This window comes from Phyllopteryx taeniolatus, chromosome 7, assembly GCF_024500385.1.
Source record: "Phyllopteryx taeniolatus isolate TA_2022b chromosome 7, UOR_Ptae_1.2, whole genome shotgun sequence".
Classification (NCBI taxonomy): domain Eukaryota; kingdom Metazoa; phylum Chordata; class Actinopteri; order Syngnathiformes; family Syngnathidae; genus Phyllopteryx; species Phyllopteryx taeniolatus.
In genome coordinates, this window is record NC_084508.1 from 2,078,935 (window position 1) to 2,098,588 (window position 19,654).

The following is a 19,654-nucleotide window of genomic DNA, read 5'->3' on the forward strand; positions in this document are numbered from 1 at the left end:
GTCTCAACTTCCACCACACGGTTTTCTGCTCTGCCTTTGTCTTCCTAATCTTCCTCCCCACCACCAGAGTCATTTTACACACCACCATCCTATGCTGTCAAGCCACACTCTCCCCGACCACTACCTTACAGTCGGTAACCTCCTTCAGATTACATCGTCTGCACAAGATGTAATCCACCTGCGTGCTACAAAGTCTACCACCATCTGTCCCTCCAAGTTCCTTTCCTGGATGCCGTACTTTCCCATCACTTCTTCATCACCCCTTTTTCCTGCACCAACATGTCCATTACAATCTGCACCAATCACGACTCTCTCTGTCTGGGATGCTCAGGACTACTTCGTCTAGCTCCTTCCAGAATTTCTCTTTCACCTCTAGATCACATCCTACCTGTGGGGCATAGCCACTAATCACATTATACATAACACCCTCAATTTCAAGTTTCAGCCTCATCACTCGATCTGAGACTCTTTTCACCTCCAAGACATTCTTAGCCAACTCTTCTTTTAAAATAACCCCAACTCCATTTCTCTTCCCATCTACACCATGGTAAAATAATTTAAATCCTGCCCCTAAACTTCTAGCCTTACTGCCTTTCCACCTGGTCTCCTGGACACACAATATATCAACCTTTCTCCTAATCATCATGTCAACCAACTTCCGAGAGTTTCCTGTCATAGTCCCAACATTCAAAGTCCCCACATTCAGTTCTAGGCTCTGTGCTTTCCTCTTCTCTTTCTGCCAAAGAACCCGCTTTCCACCTCTTCTTCTTCTTCGACTTACAGTAGTTGAATTTCCACCGGCGCCCTGCAGGTTGACGGTGCCGGTGGCGGACGTTGTTAACCCGGGCCACGACCGATCCGGTATGGAATTCTTTGAATGAACGCTCATATTTGTTTGGCAAAGTTTTAAGCCGGATGCCCTTCCTGACCCAACCCTCTGCATTTATCCAGGCTTGGGACCGGCCTACACTTTGCACTGGCTTGTGCCCCCCATAGGGCTGCATTCGCTCAGACACAACAAACGCACAAAATATCAACACAGGGTACATTCAGAAATTCAGTCCGACGCTCTCACCGTGCCCCGAGATTGTGGTAGAGACAGAGCGAGCTCAATTTTCTATAACTTTACTAATGAATGTGTTGGCTATTGGCAGGGATACGTCAGTAACTATAAATTATATGTTGATAAAAAGGTCTAGGTGTGTATCTGTTATGGGATGTTTCGAACTAAAGTGTATGCAGTGTTGTGTAAGCATACAGCCAGTTATTTCTATCAACTTATTCAGGTACGGAAAAACAACATCAGTTCACTTTCAGTAACTGTGTAGAGTAATTGCCTCATTTACAGAACAATGGTGAAAAAAACTGAACGAGCCAGTCCTTTGGGCATGCAAATTAGAAAAGCCAAACTGCTGGGCTGTTCACACCTGAGTTTGACTATTAGTTCAATCTAATTCAGCCACTGGGCTTCTCTTGAGGCATTATAGGTGGAAAAGCCAAATGTCTTGGCTTTGGGCATTCTAGTGTTAAACCCAATATAGCATTTCTGGAGAGACCTGAAAATGGCTGTCCACCAACGTTCACCACCCAACCTGACAGAACTGGAGAGGATTTGCAAGGAGGAATGGCAGAGGATCCCCAAATCCAAAAAACTTGTTGCACCATTCCCAAAAAGACTCATGGCTGTAACCATGACCAGACAAAGCATGACTCATAAGACCCCTATGATGATTAAAACAAATGGATGTAGGTTTCCCTTGCCCGGACACGGGCCACGGGGGCCCGTCTCTGGAGCCAGGCCTGGAGGCAGGGCTCGAAGGCGAGCAACTGGTGGCCAGGCCTGCAGCCATGGGGCCTGGCTGGGCATAGCCCGAAAGGGTAACGTGGGTCCCCCTTCCCATGCGCTCACCACCTGTGGGAGGGGCCACAGGGGTCGGGTGCAGTGCAACCTGGGTGATGGCCGAAGGCGGGGACCTTGATCAAATCCCAGCTACAGAAGCTGGCTCCTGGCTGTGTTGGTGTGTGAGGTTGAGAAGTTACAACAAGATAAAGTCGGGCTTGCCTCCACACATGGCTTGGGCTCTGGTAACAGTCCTCTTGAGAGGGGTTGGACTCTCGTCCACTCTGGAGTTGCCCACGGTGAGAGGCAGGCAGGACAGGTCCTGACTGTTGTTTGTGCCTATGCACCAAACAGCAGTTCAGAGTACCCAGCCTTTATGGATTCTTTGGAGGGGGTCCGGAGAGCGCTCACGCTGGGGAGTCCATCGTTCTGCTTGGGGACTTCAATGCTCACGTGGGCAATGAGAGTGAGACCTGGAAGGGCGTGAATGGGATGAACGCCGCCGCCCCCCCACCCTGTTCTGTTATTGGACTTCTGTGCTCATCACGGATTGTCCATAACGAACACCATTTTCAAGCTTAAAGGTGTCCACGCATGCACTTGGCACCAGGACACCCTAGGTTGCACTTTGATGATTGACTTTGCGGTTCCCGAACCCGTTGGTGGACACCAGCGGTGAGGGATGCCGTCAAGCTGGCCTTTTTGGCGTGTGGGACCCCTGAGGCAGCTGACGGGTACCGGCTGGCCAATTGGAATGCAGATTTGGTGGTCGTTGAGGCAAAAACTCTGAAATGGGAGAAGTGCGGTGAGGCCATGGAGAACGACATCTGGACGCCTTTGAGGAAATTCTGGTCCACCATCCAGCATCTCAAGAGGGGGAAGCAGTGCACTATCAACACTGTGTATAGTGTGGATGGGGCACTGCTGACCACGACTCGGGACGTTGTGAGTCGGTGGGGATAATAGTTCCAAGACCTCCTCAATTCCACCGACACGCCTTCCCATGAGGAAGCAGAGTCTGGGGTCTCTGACACAGGCTCTCCCATCTCTGGGGTTGAGGTCACCGAGGTGGTTAAAAAGCTCCTCGGTGGCAGGGCCACCCTAGTTAGATGAGATTCGCCCGGAGTTCCTAAAGGCTCTGGATGTTGTGGGGCTATCCTTGACATGCCTCTGCAACATCGCGTGGAGATCAGCGACAGTGCCTCTGGATTGGCAGACTGGGGTGGTGGTCCCCCTTTTTAAAAAAGGGGACCGGAGGGTGTGTCCCTGGTAAGGTCTATTCAAGGGTGCAGGAGAGGAGTGTCTGTCGGGAAGTCGAATCTCAGATTCAGGAGGAGCAGTCTGGTTTTCGTCCTTGCCATGGAACAGTGGACCAGCTCTACACCCTCAGCAGGGTCCTTGAGGGTGCATGGGAGTTCACCCAAGAAGAAGCTAAGCCGAAAGAACGAGATCCCGGATACAAGCGGCAGAAATGAGTTTCCTCCGCAGGGTGTCCGGGCTCTCCCTTAGAGATAGGGTGAGAAGCTCGGTCATCTGGGAGGGGTTCAGAGTACAGCCGCTGCTCATGACGAACTTCCCAACATGGTTGCCACATAGGCACAGACGCTGGTTTTTGAACTTTGTGTCCATTACAGTCCGGATGGTTCTTTTCCTCTTTTGCCCGGAGGACACGACGTCCACGATTTCCAAAAACAATTCGGACCACAGACCACTTTTCCACTTTGCATCAGTCCATCTTAGATGAGCTCGGGCTCAGAGAAGCCGGCGGCCTACTACTGCAAATGAATAAACAGCGTTGTCTCAATCTCGCCACAGGGTGAGCCAGGCGAGGAAGCGGGGCTTCTGTATACTCCTGCTACTCGCAAATGGAAGTGGAGCAGGAAAAGGACATCTTTGATTGGCTGTTGTCGCGACACTCCCGCCGTCATGGTAGATCAAGGAAATACGCACACAGCTGATAACAGAGATATGAATCCCACGCACTTTCCTGGCAGGACACGTCCTGCTCCAATATTACTGGCTCCAGAACATGTGCTGCTGCACTATGATTGGCGCGTTTATGTACGTGGGTACAAACATTCCCGCGCCAAGTGGCGAGTAGCGGTCTGAGATTCACTCGCCAATCAGATAATTTAGTCGCATTTGGTGAGTGTTAATTTAGGACCCTATGTGAATCTCTGCCAAAACTCTATCCATCCATCCATCCATTTTCTGAGCCGCTTCTCTTCACTAGGGTCGCGGGCGTGCTGGAGCCTATCCCAGCTGTCATCGGGCAGGAGGCGGGGTACACCCTGAACTGGTTGCCAGCCAATCGCAGGGCACATACAAACAAACAACCATTCGCACTCACAGTCACACCTACGGGCAATTTAGAGTCTCCAATTTATGCATGTTTTTGGGATGTGGGAGGAAACCGGAGTGTCCGGAGAAAACCCACGCAGGCACGGGGAGAACATGCAAACTCCACACAGTCGGGGCCGGGGATTGAACCCGGGTCCTCAGAACTGTGAGGCTGACTCTCTAACCAGTCTAACCAAAACTCTACTGTATTATTACTATTTTTTTTTTTTTTTTACCTTGTTCTGGCCACTTCCAATATGTTGGTGGGGTGTCGGGCTGGCATCAACCTGCTGGGAATTATGGGAGTGGCAGGAGTCCGTGGTGTATTGGTTGCTGCCTGTATAAAATAAGCCAGTATCAGTGGAGGTGTATTTCAAACAAAATACATAAAGAAGGAATTTTACCTTCTTGCTGGGTGTTATGCGAGGCGTCCTGGTTGAGGACAGGGTTGTCTTCGAACGAGGCACGCGAGACCCTGCGAGAACCTGTCTACCTTCCTTTACTAGTACGTTTTCATCACCGTGAATCAGTTTATCATCCTCACTTCTACTACATAGTGTTTTATTTGATGGAGCAAACTCTTCCTCGTCTTCTGTGTTTGAGTCCTTGTTTTGCTGGTCATCCAGAAGACTTCTGATAACAGAAAGCTTAATAGTTAAAGAACTGAAGTTATGAATCAGAAAGTGTTCATTCATCAAAACCATAGAACAAGCTGAGATAACTTTGCTTAATGTTTTAGCTTAGTTTTTAGTTTTTACACTCACAATTGTTTTTTGATCCTAGTAGACACTAGTTGAGCAGACTTCCTTTTTGAGCTCCTTGGTGTTGCGGCAACTAGCAGCATTGGAGAGTTCTCATTGTCCACTTCGGTCCTTACAACATCCACAAAAATAGAAGTACAGTTAAAAAAAAAAAAAAAAACAACAACAAAAAATGTTTAGAAAGTTAAAGCAATCCTCACACAAAAAAAACTATTTTAGACAGAATGTAATGTTTTAAGATGTCATGAAGTCATTGTTCATCTAACGAAGTTGGCATTCGTTTGACCCAACTATTTTCATTTTCAATTCACTAGCTTAATTTAAGAGCCACAATTTGTTGATGGGTTATTCCAGACTTCCGCATGCAATTCCACTGTTCCTCTCAGGGTACTCTCTCATACGCTTTCTTTAGATCCACAAAGACAAGTTTATTGGCAATATCGTGCATTCACCTCGGCTTCTTACGCTAATATAGTGATTTCTCACTATTGTGAACAAAACAAATCTCGATGGCGACCAACAGCGCAAAACAAATGATAATAGCAACAAAACAAGGGCATTGTCTGTTAGCCATGCTCGCCACGATGACAGCCATGCTCGTACTTTACCTAATGTTAGCTAGCAAGACTAATTCTGCGGGGAAAAGTAATGACATACCTATGGATACCCGTGATCTGTTATGAGAGTTAACTCAACACCTCCGTGATATTGTGGGGCAAAAGCTCTCTAAACTCTCGGGAACCCTGGACAAAATATCCATAGCAATGGAAGTCAAGTCCAACCGCATTAACGAGGCAGAAGAGTGGATATCGGCAGTGGAAGACACCTGCAGCAGCTTGAAGATGGAATTTACTGATGCGAATGAGAAAATCAAGAAGTTGATGGACAGCATGGATGACATATAATACCGGAGTAAACGAGTCCACATTTGGATCCTTAATCTGAAAGAAGCCTCGGAGGGGAAAGATCCTGTGCTATTCTTTGAATCCTGGCTGCCCACAATGCTTGGGCGCAAGTACTGGCTTGAGCAAAGCCAGTATTAAGCTCAACCGAACACACCACGGCCTGGGACCACACGGGGCACCAGGCATACGGTCTCGTCCGGTGATGATCAAAATCTACAATTCCAGAGACAAGCCAAGGATAATGGCAGCATCATATACTACTGAACAGGTCGGAAACGTGGGTAGGACTAAATGGAACAGTCCTTAAATGGTACAGGTCCTACACCTGGAGGAAAGGAGTTATTTTGTAACCATTGGAAGTGTTCAATTTCATCGAATGGCAATGACCTATGGGGTCCCTCAAGGGTCAGCACTTGGACCCCTCCTGTTCAGCCTGTATATGCAACCCTTGGGACAAATTCGTCAGAACTTTAATTTTGAGTATCATAGCTATGCAGATGACACACAGTTCTATCTAGCAGTGTCTCCAGATGACTACAGTTCAATTGAGGTGTTGTGTCACAGTCTAAAACTGATAAATGACTGGATGAGCCAAAATGTTCTTTAATTAAACCACAACAAAACTGAGAATTGTTTTGGCCAAAAAAAGAAAAGAGGATTGCTGTTAGTAAATACCTGGAGTCACTCTTTAAAAACCCAAAGACCAAGAACAGAGCAGAACAGCAAACCTTGGTGTTCTGATAGATTCCGACCTGACTTTCAATAGTCATACCAAATCAATTACTAAAACTGCCTTCTACCATCTGAAGAACATATCCAGAGTGAAGGCTTGCATGTGTCAAGCAGACCAGGAGAAGAGCTCATCCATGCATTTATCTCAAGGAGACTTGACTATTTTAATGGTCTTCTGACTCCCCAAAAAGAGCATTAAACAGCTGCACCTCATTCAAAATGCTGCAGCTCGTGTTCTGACCAGAACAAAGAGGTCAGAGCATATTACTCCAATTAGCTCTTGGACTTGTACATATGCCTCCCAATTTTGGTAGACTGTGAAACGTGCAGGCGGGGCTGCTTCTTTGAAAATTACTACTGGCTACTGAGCCATTTTTATTTTTTTTTTAAAGTGCAAACCTGTATGTACCTTTCAGCATGAATGGTGCCTTCACAGATGTGTAAGTTACTCATGCCATTGGCACTAACACAGGCCCATACCATCACACATGCTGGCTTTTGAACTTTGCGTCCATAACAGTCCGGATGGTTCTTTTCCTCTTTGGCCCGGAGGACACGACGTCCACAATTTCCAAAAACAATTTGAAATGTGGACTCGTCGGACAACAGAACACTTTTCCACTTTTCATCAGTCCATCTTAGATGAGCTCAGGCCCAGAGAAGCTGGCGGCGTTTCTGGGTGTTGTTGATAAATGTATTTTGTTTTGCATAGTAGAGTTTCAAGTTGCACTTACGGATGTAGCATATAACTGTATTTACTGACATTGGTTTTCTAAAGTATTCCTGAGCCCATGCGGTGATATCCTTTACACATTGATGTCTGTTTTTGATGCAGTGCCACCTGAGGGATCGAATGTCACGGGCATTCAACGTTGGTTTTCGGCGTAGCTGCTTACATGCAGTGATTTCTCTAGATTCTCTGAACCTTTTGATGATATTATGGACCGTAGATGATGAAATCCCTAAATTCCTTGCGATTGTACGTTGAGGAACATTGTCCTTAAACTGTTCGACTATTTTCTCACGTACTTGTTCACAAAGAGGTGAACCTCGCCCCATCTTTGCTTGTGAATGACTGAGCAATTCAGGGAAGCTCCTTTTCTACCCAATCATGGCACCCACCTGTTCCCAATGAGGCTGTTCACCTGTGGGATGTTGCAAACTGAGAAAGTTGAGGAATGCTCATCAAACACCTGTCTTTTTTGCCACCTGTCCCAGCTTTTTTGGTACGTGTTGCAGCCATAAAATTCTAAGTTAATGATTATTTGCTAAAAACAATCAAGTTTATCAGTTTGAACATTAAATATCTTGTCTTTGTAGTGTATTCAATTAATTCATTGTAATCTATTTTTATTCATGTTTAACAACGTCCCAACTCCATTGGAATTGGGGTTGTACACACAGAACCCCATATTGACAGAAATGTGTTTGATTATACCAGTGCTTCTCAAATAGTGTGTGTGTGTGGGGGGGGGGGGTCGCGTTGCGATGCGAGGGGGGGCGTGTGAGACCCTGAAGAACATGATTTGCCGTATTCGAATAAAGTGTAATTGCACATCCACTGCAGTAGATGGCAATGGTGCTCTCGTTGCTCTCGTAGTAGTTGCTCTGTGGCGTAGTAGTGTTTCTTGCAATAATATAAAAAAATTAACGGTGATGAAAAGAAAGGCAGAGAGAGACGGAGATTGTGTAACACATGAAAGTCACCTGAAAGCTAAGACGAGGAAGTTTGACGAAGCGTTTGTAGCGTTTGGCTTCACAGTGACTACGGTAGGAGACGAAGAAAAAACGGTGTGTTTAATGTCTAAAAACGCTGGCACCGGAGAGCATGAAGCCTAACAAATTAAAGCACCATTTAAATACAGTACACCCTAATCATGCTGACAAGCCCCTGGAGTTTTTTCAGAGAAAACATGCTGAATATTATCAGCAATCATCCTGCTTTGCGAATGCTGTTACAGTAAACCAGCGAGCAATGTTAGCATCCTATAAGGTGGCGTACCAAATTGCTCAGTGCAAAAAAAAAAAAATAATAAAAACACACCATAGCAGAGGCGCTGATACTGCCTGCAGCAGTTGACATGCTCTCCGTCATGCTGGATGACGCAAGCGCTGCAAAACTAAAAACCATCCCGCTGTCCAACGACACTGTCACCAGACTTATAAAGGACATCGTAAATGATCTCCAAGAACAGCTGGTGGATAAACTCAGAGATAAACGTTTTGCCTTACAAGTTGATGAAGCAACTGACAGCAATAAAGACTGCTTGTTTATTGTATATGTACGTTTTGATTTTTCTAATTCCCTGTGTGAGGATCTACTTTTTTGTAAATATGTCAAGAAAGCCACAGCTGAAGAGTGATCCAAAATGCTGGACAGCTTCCTGTCTGACAATGGGCTAAAGTGGGAGAACTGCATTGGTGTTTGTAGTGATGGTGCTCAGACCATGGCAGGGATGAGAAAAGGACTTCGAGCACTCATCTGAGTGGACACTGTGTTATACACAGAGAAGCACTTGCATCAAGGCACCTTTCCCCTGAATTAAGTGAGGTGATGACTGACGTTATTGCTGTAGTAAATTTGATCAAAACCAGACCACTAAAAACAAGAATCTTCTCTGCTATCTGCGAGGAGCTGGGTGCTGAACATCAAGCGGTGCTGTTCCACAGTGCAGCAAGGTGGCTGTCACGAGGAAATGTCTTTTCCAGAGTTTTTGAACTCAAGAGAGCAGATAAGAGTGTTTTTGGAGCAGGAGCACAAGTGTGGAGTCGCAGAGAAATTTAGCGATAAGAACTTCCTGGGAAAGCTGGCGTATCAAAGTGACATATTTGGAAAGCTAAATGAATTAAATCTACAGCTTCAAGGAAAAGACAAAGCGCTCCCCGAGGTCACAGACATGATCAGCTCTTTGACTCGAAAGCTTGGAATGTGGTGCAGGCGACTTGATGAAGGAAACACTGATTTCTATGAGAACCTGCATGAATTTGTGGACGCTACTGACTTGATGCTACTTCAGTGATTCCACACATTAAGCAGCATATTTCATCATTGGTGGGATTCTTTAAAAAGTACTTCCCTGAAAACAGTACCCAGTATGACTGAGTGAGAGATCCTTTCAATGCACCAGCTCCAGCTGGTTTCAGCTCTGCAAAGGAGGACTAATTCATTGACATGACATCTGACTCCACATTGAGACTGAGCTTTTCATCGCAGACTCTGAGTGAATTCTGGCTGAGTGTAGAGAGGCAGTATCCATTCCTGGGGAAGAGGGCTATGGGCATTCTGCTTCCTTTGTGCAACTTTGTACCTATGTGAGACTGGCTTCTCTGCTGTTGCTGCACTGAAGACCAAGTACAGGTCCCAGCTAAACATTGAGCAGGAGTTGAGAGTTGCAGTATCATGCTTCAAACCCCGCTTTGAAAAGCTGTGCACTGCAAAACGTGCTCATTGTAGCCATTAATTGTGACTTTTTTTGATGGGAGAAAAAAAGGAGGAACAGAAAATTCAGTAATTACCCCCCTTATTAAATCATGAATTAATTGTGGCTAATCACAATTTTTGGATAATTTTCCCTGATCACACCCAAGCCTGAATACCTCCAGACCTGCTCAATCAAGAAATCACAAAGAGAATCTGTCCCAACAAATTCAAGTCGGACAAAAGATCTAAAAAAGCTGCAACAAAATGACACGATCCGAAGAAATTCTACAACAGTCGCAAAATAAAGTAATTGACATCAGTCTGGAAAGGGTTACAAAAGCCATTTCTAAAGTGTTAGGTTTCCAGAGTAGCATCGGGAAAGCCATTATCCTCACATGGAAAACATGGAACAATGGTGAACCTTCCAGGGAGTGGACGGCCTACAAAGATTACAAAAGAACAGCTATGACTCATCCAGGAGGCCGCAAAGAAACTCAGGACGACTTCTATAGAACTGCAGGCCTCCACAGCCTCAGTTAAGGTCAGTGTTCATGACAAAAATCAGCAAGAGACTGAGCAAAAAAATGGCATCCATCGCAGAGTTCCAAGGTGAAAACCACTGCTGACCATAAATGCTCGTCTTACTTTTGTTTAAAAAAATAAAATAAATCGGAATGATTCCCAAGACTTTTGGGAGAAGAATATATGGAGTGACAGGATGAAAGTTGAGCTTTTTGTTAGGTGTGTTATACTGTATGTGGTGTAAATGTCGCACAGCATTTCAGAAAAAGAACATCATACCAACAGTCAAACGTGGTGGTAGTGTGATGGTCTTGGCCGCTAGCTCCTTCTGGACCTGGACAACGTGGTGTGATTGATGGAACCATGAATTCTGCTCTTTAACAGAAAATCCTGAAGGAGAATGTTCAGCCATCAGTTTGTGACCTCATGCTGAAGCACACTTGAGTTCTGCAGCAGGATAATGATACAAAACTCACTAGCAAGTCATCATCTGAATGGCTTAAAAAATATGTAATGAAGATTTTGGAGTGGCCTAGTCAAAAGTCCAGACTTGAATCCAATTGAAATGCAGTGAGTGACGTGACGTTCATGCTCGAAAACCATCCATTTTTGTGAAGCAAAGCGAAGTGTTACCTGGTGACATCAACTGCATTAGATATAAACCCAATGGTTAAGATCATCGCCTGCCACCGTGGGGGACCTAGGTTCAAGACCCCGACTGGACCATCCGCCCACATCCCCCAGACTCACGGCTGTGGTGTCTTTGAGCAAGACACAGATACCCCAAAATGCTCCCCGGGCGCTTCAGCTGCCCCCTGCTCCGGTGCGTTCCACTAACGTGTATGTGTATGTGTTCACTGTGACGGATAAAATGCAGAGAACAAATTTCACGTGCATGCATGCATGCTCATGACAATAAAAAGGTGATTCTTCTTTTGCTGAATTCAAACACTTCTGCAAGGAAGAGTGGGCCAAAATATCTCCACAGAAAAAAAAAAAAAAAAAAAAAATTGGGAAGGAGGGCCAATTCTTTTTCATGGCACTGTATACATACCTGTTTTTAATTTGAAATTAACCCTATTTTTCCAATTAGGAAGGGTTCCATGAACGCACATGAAACTTGCGGGGTTCCATACCTCCCAAAAAGTTAAGAACCACTGCAATTGACCAAATGCATGCAGCAGTGTGAATACTATAGAGTGAACAGTGCATATTCACGGTTCAAAATTCACAAATTCATTTATTCAAGGATTTGTTTTTTTTTTGGGGGGGGGAACTTATCCTCCCTTATTCGCTGAAAAACTCACCTATTTGCTGGCCAGCCAAAAAACAATCACAGTATTCCTTTGTCGCAATCTTGTGGCATCTTGTTGCCATGTTAATAGGTGGTAGTGAGTTTAGGATCTTCATGAGCAATGCTTTCCCACCATCATGGGACATCTGTACGTCGGCAATAATAAGCCTTTTCGGGGGTAAAGTCAATTACGTGCAGATTATTGCTATTCCCAGCAGGGCTCAGTCCCTATCTCCTACGAATAGCAAGAGTTCACGCGATAACCAAGCAGATCACTTCATTTTGTAATCTTTATAGGCCGTCCACTCCCTGGAAGGTTCACCATTGTTCCATGTTTTCCATGTGAGGATAATGGCTTTCCCGATGGTACTCTGGAAACCTAACACAGCTTTTTTAGATCTTTTGTCCGACTTGAATTTGTTGGGACAGATTCTCTTTGTGATTTCTTGATTGAGCAGGTCTGGAGGTATTCAGGCTTGGGTGTGATCAGGGAAAATTATCCAAAAATTGTGATTAGCCACAATTAATTCATGATTTAATAAAGAGGGTAATTACTGTTTCACACAGGGCCAGGTAACTTTGAATAGTTTTTTTCCCCCCTTAAGAAATGAAATCATCATTTAAAAACAGCATTTTAAGTTCACTTGTGTTATATTTGACTGATATTTACATTTGTTTGATGATCCTAAAGATGAAAGTGGGGAAACTTAGCAGAAATCTAAGAATTTGTGAAGCGGGCCAATACTTTTTCACGCCACTGTGCATGTTATTCCCTGCGTAGATTCTCAGTCATCCAGGTCTGGGTAATCTGCAAAGGTTGTATCATCGCAACTGGACTGTTCCTGTTTTGTTCAACAAACAGGAACAGTCCAGTTGTCATGATACAACCTTTGCGGATATATATTTCACCTCTGCTCCCTGATGGCATATCACTACCTCCAAGGTACTGAGAGTCGGCAGCCTGTTGCAGCAACTTAGACTGACTTTTAGCCGTGTCTTACTTTTACCTTTTTACTATTCTCATAGTTTTTATAGTCTCGTGCTGTTTGCTCCCTTAGCATTTTAGATTTAGAAATTCGTAGGATAATCTCATCACTATCCTTATGTTTTTCTTTGTTTACGATCAACAGTATCTTATAGTTTCTCCTGAATACTGTATGTTTTTGTCAGTGCATTAACCAAGCCATATTGAGCAACGCGAGTTATCACCCTGGTGAGGACTGCAGGAAGCACCAGCGTGTCTGTGGTTCACATCCAGTCAGCCAGGTTTCAGGTCATAAACTTCATGAAGAAAGAATAAGAATCCAATAAAATTCAAATGTGATGCAACTCCTGACTCACATGGATGAAAAAGCTCTGGTTTTAGATGGAGGACTGTCTGTCTCACAGGCAGACAGTTTGTTCATCATGAAAACGGAGGGCTTTTGGAAGAGAGAATCTGTGTCGGCAGGTGCTCTATGCATCTTCCGGCGTGGGGTTAGGCTGTAGGTGGGATGCAGCACCTGAGGTGGAGAGGCCAATAACCTCTGGGCCAACTCCACCTCTGACTCCAGCTCTTCATCCAGTAGCTGACTCAAGACATCACTGAAAGGCATTGACTTCTTCTCTGGACCTGCAGTCAGACATGCAAACAACAAAGGCATGAAAAAGGTGACCAAAAATTTTTTTTAATAAAGTGTGTGTGTGCCTGTGTCTGTGGGTGTGGGGGCGGGGTTTCTGGCTCTCTATCTTTCCTCTGGACGTGTCCAAACCATCGAAGTCTCTCTAACTTTGTCTCCAAAAAACATCTAACCTTGGCTGTCCCTTTGATGAGCTCATTTCTAATGTTATCCAATATGGTCACTCCGAGAGCTCATGGTAACTCTTCCTTTCTCAGCTTCCACCACCTGGTTCTCTGCTCTGCCTTTGTCTTCTTAATCTTCCTCCCCACCACCAGAGTCATCTTGCACACCACCATCCTATGCTGTCGAGCCACAATCTCTTCTACCACTACCTTACTGTCGGTAACCTCCTTCAGATTACAGCACAAGATGTAATTCTACTGCGTGCTTCTACCGCCACTCTTGAAGGTCACCCTATGTTCCTACCTCTTTTGGAAAAAAGTGTTCACTGCACCCATTCCCATCCTTTTTGCAAAGTCCCCACATCGGCGGATCAACTCGCCGATGTTACATGTGCATTGCGGTTCCGCCGGGACCCAACCAGGGCCACGACCCGCAGCACCTCAACGCAAAAATACAAGACCAGTGCAACAAATACGACACTGGCTAATCTGATGAGCAATGTTGCTTAAACGTAAGAGTAGCAATAGAGGATGTCCGCTCCCGAGGTGGGTAGAGTAGCCAAACATTGTACACAAGTAAGAGTACTGTCACTTGACAATAATGTGATTCACGTAAAAGTAAAAAGTAGTCCTCCAAAAATTTACTTAAGAGTAAAAAGTACACAGTGAAATAATTAAGAGTACTGAGTAAATAGTGAGTAACTTTTAAGATTTAAGATTTTGTTTTAACCACAGGCACATCAAATAAAAAATAAAAAAAATTACAAAATAAAATGTGAATGTGCAAATTCTGATGTTGCTGTGTGTGTGTGTTTATGCGCAGTCAAAACCACAACAAAAAAATCAGCAATTGACTGCACAGTGTTTTCTCAAGTTATAAGTGAGTTGAAATGTCCACGTTTGGGCAGACAGTGCCAGACAAATACTACAAGACATGAAAGCTGTTATTTTTGTTTGTCTAAATTTAAACAAGCGTAGCGCTCCGTTGCCTTCATGGTAACGACGACCTTCACAACATGGTGGCCACGTAACCACGACGACCAGCCGGGCTGGCTTATCTAGTGTTAATACCTATGCTCGGGAAGCCCAATAGAAGACGACGTGTGAGGTCATGTGACTTTCGTGTCGTTTGCTTGGTGAACTAGACTTGAACGTCACTGGCGCTTAAATTGGATTGGCGCAAACAGCGCCCAATACGGAAGTCGAAGTCTCGCGCACAAAATAGTTGATGAGCAATAATTGATCAATAAAAGTAACGAGAGACATTTAGACAGGCGGAACCTCAGGCCAATGCGCTTGCATATTAGTCCACCGCGGAGTAATATTCACAATTACATCTGTGTGTGGGTGGTGGATGTGTGGAATGGATCTAGCTGCCAGTGTTCAAGGAGTACAAAACAGTCTATGACAACAGCAACCGCCCAGGAAAAACTCATCAGATCTATACGATCTGAATGAGTTCACGAAGGTGAATGGTTTGCATGTATGTGAAGTGACAAAGACATGGGGAAAAGATATTTCAGACGTCAGATTTTTATGCCTAAAATATTTAACGATATCCATCCATCCATTTTCTGTAGCGCTTATCCTCACTCGGGTCGCGGACTGCTGGAGCCTATCCTAGCTACCTTCGGGCGGGAGGCGGGGTACACCCCAAACTGGTAGCCAGCCAATCGCAGTATTTAATAATAGTGTATTCATTATACAGCTTTATTAAACAATGCCCCAATCATGATTTGAGTCAGTTTGTGTAACACCGACCAATATTATGTTCCATATTTTTAAACAGCGAACGACTCACTGCAGAGCTCGAGCCGTTTGCGGACTCCTGGCGTCCTGGCTGCCGCATTCCTTCTCTTGGTGCTTAGACATTTTGAAGCTGACAGTTTGGTGGCTGAGTGCAGTGACTCGGCCTCCAGGCCAACCTTTCCTGTACTCATGGTGTCGCCGGCGTATCGGAGATCTGCTGAAGCTGCCCGTTGTATGACAGCGGTGCCAGGTGTAGATATAGCTCGTCGGTTCGCTCTTCGAGATGCGGGAGCGGCTGCAGGCGGTGAGCTGGGAAATGAATTGGGGTGGCAGGGTTTGGGACAGCAAGGAGGGGTGGAAGGTGGCAATACAGCGGAGTCCATCATCTTGAAAGTCTTGGTGTCCCAGGACAACTTCACATAGAGCACATCTTTATCATTGGAGTCTGGGAAGGGAGCTGGCCCATCAAGATGCTTCACCTATGAGTGAAAGGAGAGACACTTTAAATTTTTATATATACCTAATGACATCAGTAGGATATGACAACTTCCAATTTCCATAAACTAAAGCCACTGAGTATGTGGCAGGTGGATGATGCTTGCCAAGGCTCTGGATGTTGTGGGCCAGTCTTCGTTGACATGCCTCTGCATGATACAAAATAATACGTAGAATTTGTGTACTGTGAATGAATGACATGACAATGTCGCAAGTGTTCTAGTGCGGTGGAAACCGCTACAGATTATAACAAAATAATCACTTGGTTTATGTCTCGAAAACACGCTTAAAGGTGTACGATGCAGTTTTCAAACAGCTTGAAAGATTTGAATGTAGCCTCACTCATTCCCCAACCCCGTTTTCCAAGCCTAGCAATATGCGACCGTCCGCGTATAGGAGACAAACGTTATGTTTACTAGTTCTGTCAAAGTTAAAGCGTTAACTCATGACTAATCACAAAAAAAATCGCAGGAAATTTATTAGTTCAGATTAATCACAATGTATTTTGAGCACACACGCTCCTTTACTTTAACCACGGATGGATCTTAAACGAGGCGCAGGTTGCTATAAGGTCAGTGATCGGGTCAATGCTTACGCCGGAGCAAAGATGAGTGAGGAGAGTCCGACTAAGTGTGCTCGGCAGCAAATTCTGCTTCAAAAGTCACCCCGATGGGACTTCAGAAAAAAACAAAGGTAATTTGCATATAGTGCAGTGCTGAACTCTCTTTTCATTAGGGTTGGGCACCGTTTGAATTTGAGCGATTCCTTATTCCTTATTTAGATTCTGGTTCCAAACGATTCTCGATTCCGAGTCTTTTCAGGGGCTGGGTCAAAAAAAAGTTTGCATGGTTTAAATAAGGGGTGCCCAAATTATGAACATCCATTTTCTTAGCAGCCCACAGCATAGAGCGGTTCTTTATAACCAGTATCAATATCAAACCTATGAACTAAAAGCCAATGTGTATGGAACTAACTCAATTGACTTGATATTCATTAATTATTGTTTCAGCTAAAAGTTAAATATAGCATTGTTAAAATAGTTACTTGGGACTGTTTCATCATGTCAAATGGTTTATATGTGCAAGTTTTAACTTGACTTCCTGTTTTAAGCTTGTAGCCTTTTATTTTGAAGGGTGCGCACCGGAACTCAGCATTTTAGCACGAAAAGTAACTTCACCTGGCACCGGTGATATTTTTTACATTTATTTTTATTATATTTTTTTAATGGATGGAACCAAATGCTATAAAACGGCGATTCCTTTCCCTACCCACCGATGAGGCACAAGGTTTGTGTTTGTGATACTGTGAGATGCTTATGTGCATTTTGTCCCAATTCATTGTGATGTACAGTTGCTACGGTGAAGTTTTATCATCCGAATGTTAAGCTTTTTTCCCCCTATCATCATCGGCACTGAGGGATCAAAGGTCACGGGCATTCAATGTTGGTTTTCGGCCTTTCCGCTTACGTGTAGTGATTTCTCCAGATTCTCTGAACCTTTTGATGATATTATGGACCGTAGATGATGAAATCCCTAAATTCCTTGCAATTGTACGTTGAGGAACATTGTCCTTAAACTGTTTGACAATTTTCTCACGCACTTGTTCACAAAGAGGTGAACCTCGCCCCATCTTTGCTTGTGAATGACTGAGCAATTCAGGGAAGCTCCTTTTCTACCCTATCATAGCACCCACCTGTTCCCAATTAGCCTGTTCACCTGTGGGATGTTCCAAACATGTGTTTGATGAGCATTCCTCAACTTTCTCAGTCTTGTTTGCCACCTGTCCCAGCTTTTTTTTTGGAACGTGTTACAGCCATAAAATTCCAAGTTAATGATTATTTGCTAAAAACAATAACGTTTATCAGTTTGAACATTAAATATCTTGTCTTTGTAGTGTATTCAATTAAATATAGGTTGAACATGATTTGCAAATCATTGTTTTCTGTTTTTATTTATGTTTACCACAACGTCCCAACTTCATTGGAATTGGGGTTGTACTTGTAGATGTCTTCTCTTGCATTCTATTTATATTCTACATTTACATTTCCTATAGCCACTACTGCTACTGATATGATCGAAATGTCCCCATTATGGGATTAATCAAGTTTATCATCTTATATTACAAATATTTATTAATATACTATATTATATAGAATAGAATAATATACTTTTATAATTATTATTTACTTAATAATAATTAAGGGGGGGGGGCGGCCTAATAAAATAGCATAACCCCCAAGCAGCTTTTTGTTCTCTCCGTCTAAAAAAATAAATAATCTAGTGTTTATTTCATTAGTCATTTATGACATTTTTGTCACGGTGGCCGGACACAGCACCATACTGACTGGTGTTTCAGCCGGAACTAGTCAGCGCCCAGTGATTTCCTTAACAATATATGGACAATTGGAAGCTCTGTGTTTTTGAGATTATAAGGCGAAAGCTGCAGCTCGCTACAATTGTGGCCTGAATGGGTGGCAACAATGCAGAAATGAAAGGCCAGTATTTTGAGGGTAATAGCCCGCGAGCAACACACTGGAGGAAACAAAAAAAAAAAAAAAAAAAAAGAACTAGTAGTTCATTTTTGGTCCGGTGAACTTAGTTTATCATTCAAAATTTTGAACTATGAACTGAACTACTTCATTTTTGGAACTATGAATTGAACTACTTCGCCTAGAAATTGAACTTTCCCGACACTGATCCTGTATTAATTCACATCGCAATATTATATATCGCAGGTTTAAAAAAAAAAAAAAAAAAAAAAAAAACGCAATGTAATTTTTTTCCAATATCATGCATTCCTAATTTGCATTATGAAAATGACTGTAGGATATACCTGTACATGACTAGTATAATGAAAAAGAGGGATCATACACACACACACACACACACACACATGTATCGCATCCCATGATACCATGTGCCACGCTATGTTACATGCTGCTGCAAGCTAATGAGCTAACAAACAAACTCCACAACTTCTAAGTAGTGTGGATATAGTCATATTTACAGGGCCCTCGCAACTGAGACTGCTGCCCAAGTGACACCTGGATAAGCAGAAGAAAACTGATGTACAAATGAATGGGAAAATAAATGATTTACCTGCACGGGTCTGAGGATGGACTCAGCATTGACCTCTTCATTGCAGCCTCGTCCCTGATAGTAAAAGATTTCCTGTGGATGCGGCTCTCTACCCAGTAGTGGCAGTTTGCTCACAGGAACTTCAGATGCACGGACAAACCACTGGACCATTGCCTTCTTCTGCCTCCCACTCTCTGAGACATAAGATAGAAGACAAAATGTCAATGTTGTTTTCAGCTCTCTAGCAAAACAAAGTGGGTGCCCTGACATGAGTTTTTAATTCATTCTGTGATCATGTATGGAACGCAAAACATATCTCAAATCATCTTTCCCAATCAAATGAATATTGCCATGAATATGTCATTAAAAAATATATTTATTTATTTATTTTGTTTGATTTGTTTTGCCCTGCCAAACCGCTATAAGTGTTATGTCGTGACCCAAATCTAAAAAACGCGGTAGCTGATGTCCTGGGTGCGCTACGCTAACGCACATGACCATGGTTTGATGACATGAAGTTGAACTTGCTAAAATGTAGTTTTCTTCATGGCAGGTGTCCTTGGACAAAACTGAAATACATGTATATAATTGAATTTTATGAATATGAGTGCGAGTATAATTGAATCCTATGGTCTCAGTTTCCTGTTTTGTTTTTTTTTTACAATAAAAGCCGCATTTCATTACGTTGTGTAATACTGTATTTCTCATTTGCTGAAACACAAAACTGCGAACGTT

General features: G+C 43.7%; 1 protein-coding gene across 3 annotated transcripts in view; it reads right to left on the reverse strand.

Annotated features, from left to right (window-relative positions):
* Positions 1-19,654, reverse strand: part of orc1 (origin recognition complex, subunit 1) — a 54,477-nt gene that overhangs the window by 30,104 nt on the left and 4,719 nt on the right. For 2 of the 3 annotated variants that reach the window (XM_061780012.1, XM_061780010.1), the window contains exons 3-8: positions 18,941-19,113; positions 15,400-15,826; positions 13,157-13,427; positions 4,945-5,052; positions 4,585-4,813; positions 4,417-4,517 (exon numbers count right to left, since the gene is read on the reverse strand). In XM_061780012.1, coding sequence (XP_061635996.1) covers positions 4,417-4,517; positions 4,585-4,813; positions 4,945-5,052; positions 13,157-13,427; positions 15,400-15,826; positions 18,941-19,113 — 1,309 coding nt within the window. The remainder of the gene's footprint in view (positions 1-4,416; positions 4,518-4,584; positions 4,814-4,944; positions 5,053-13,156; positions 13,428-15,399; positions 15,827-18,940; positions 19,114-19,654) is intronic. The other variant, XM_061780011.1, reaches the window with a different exon arrangement.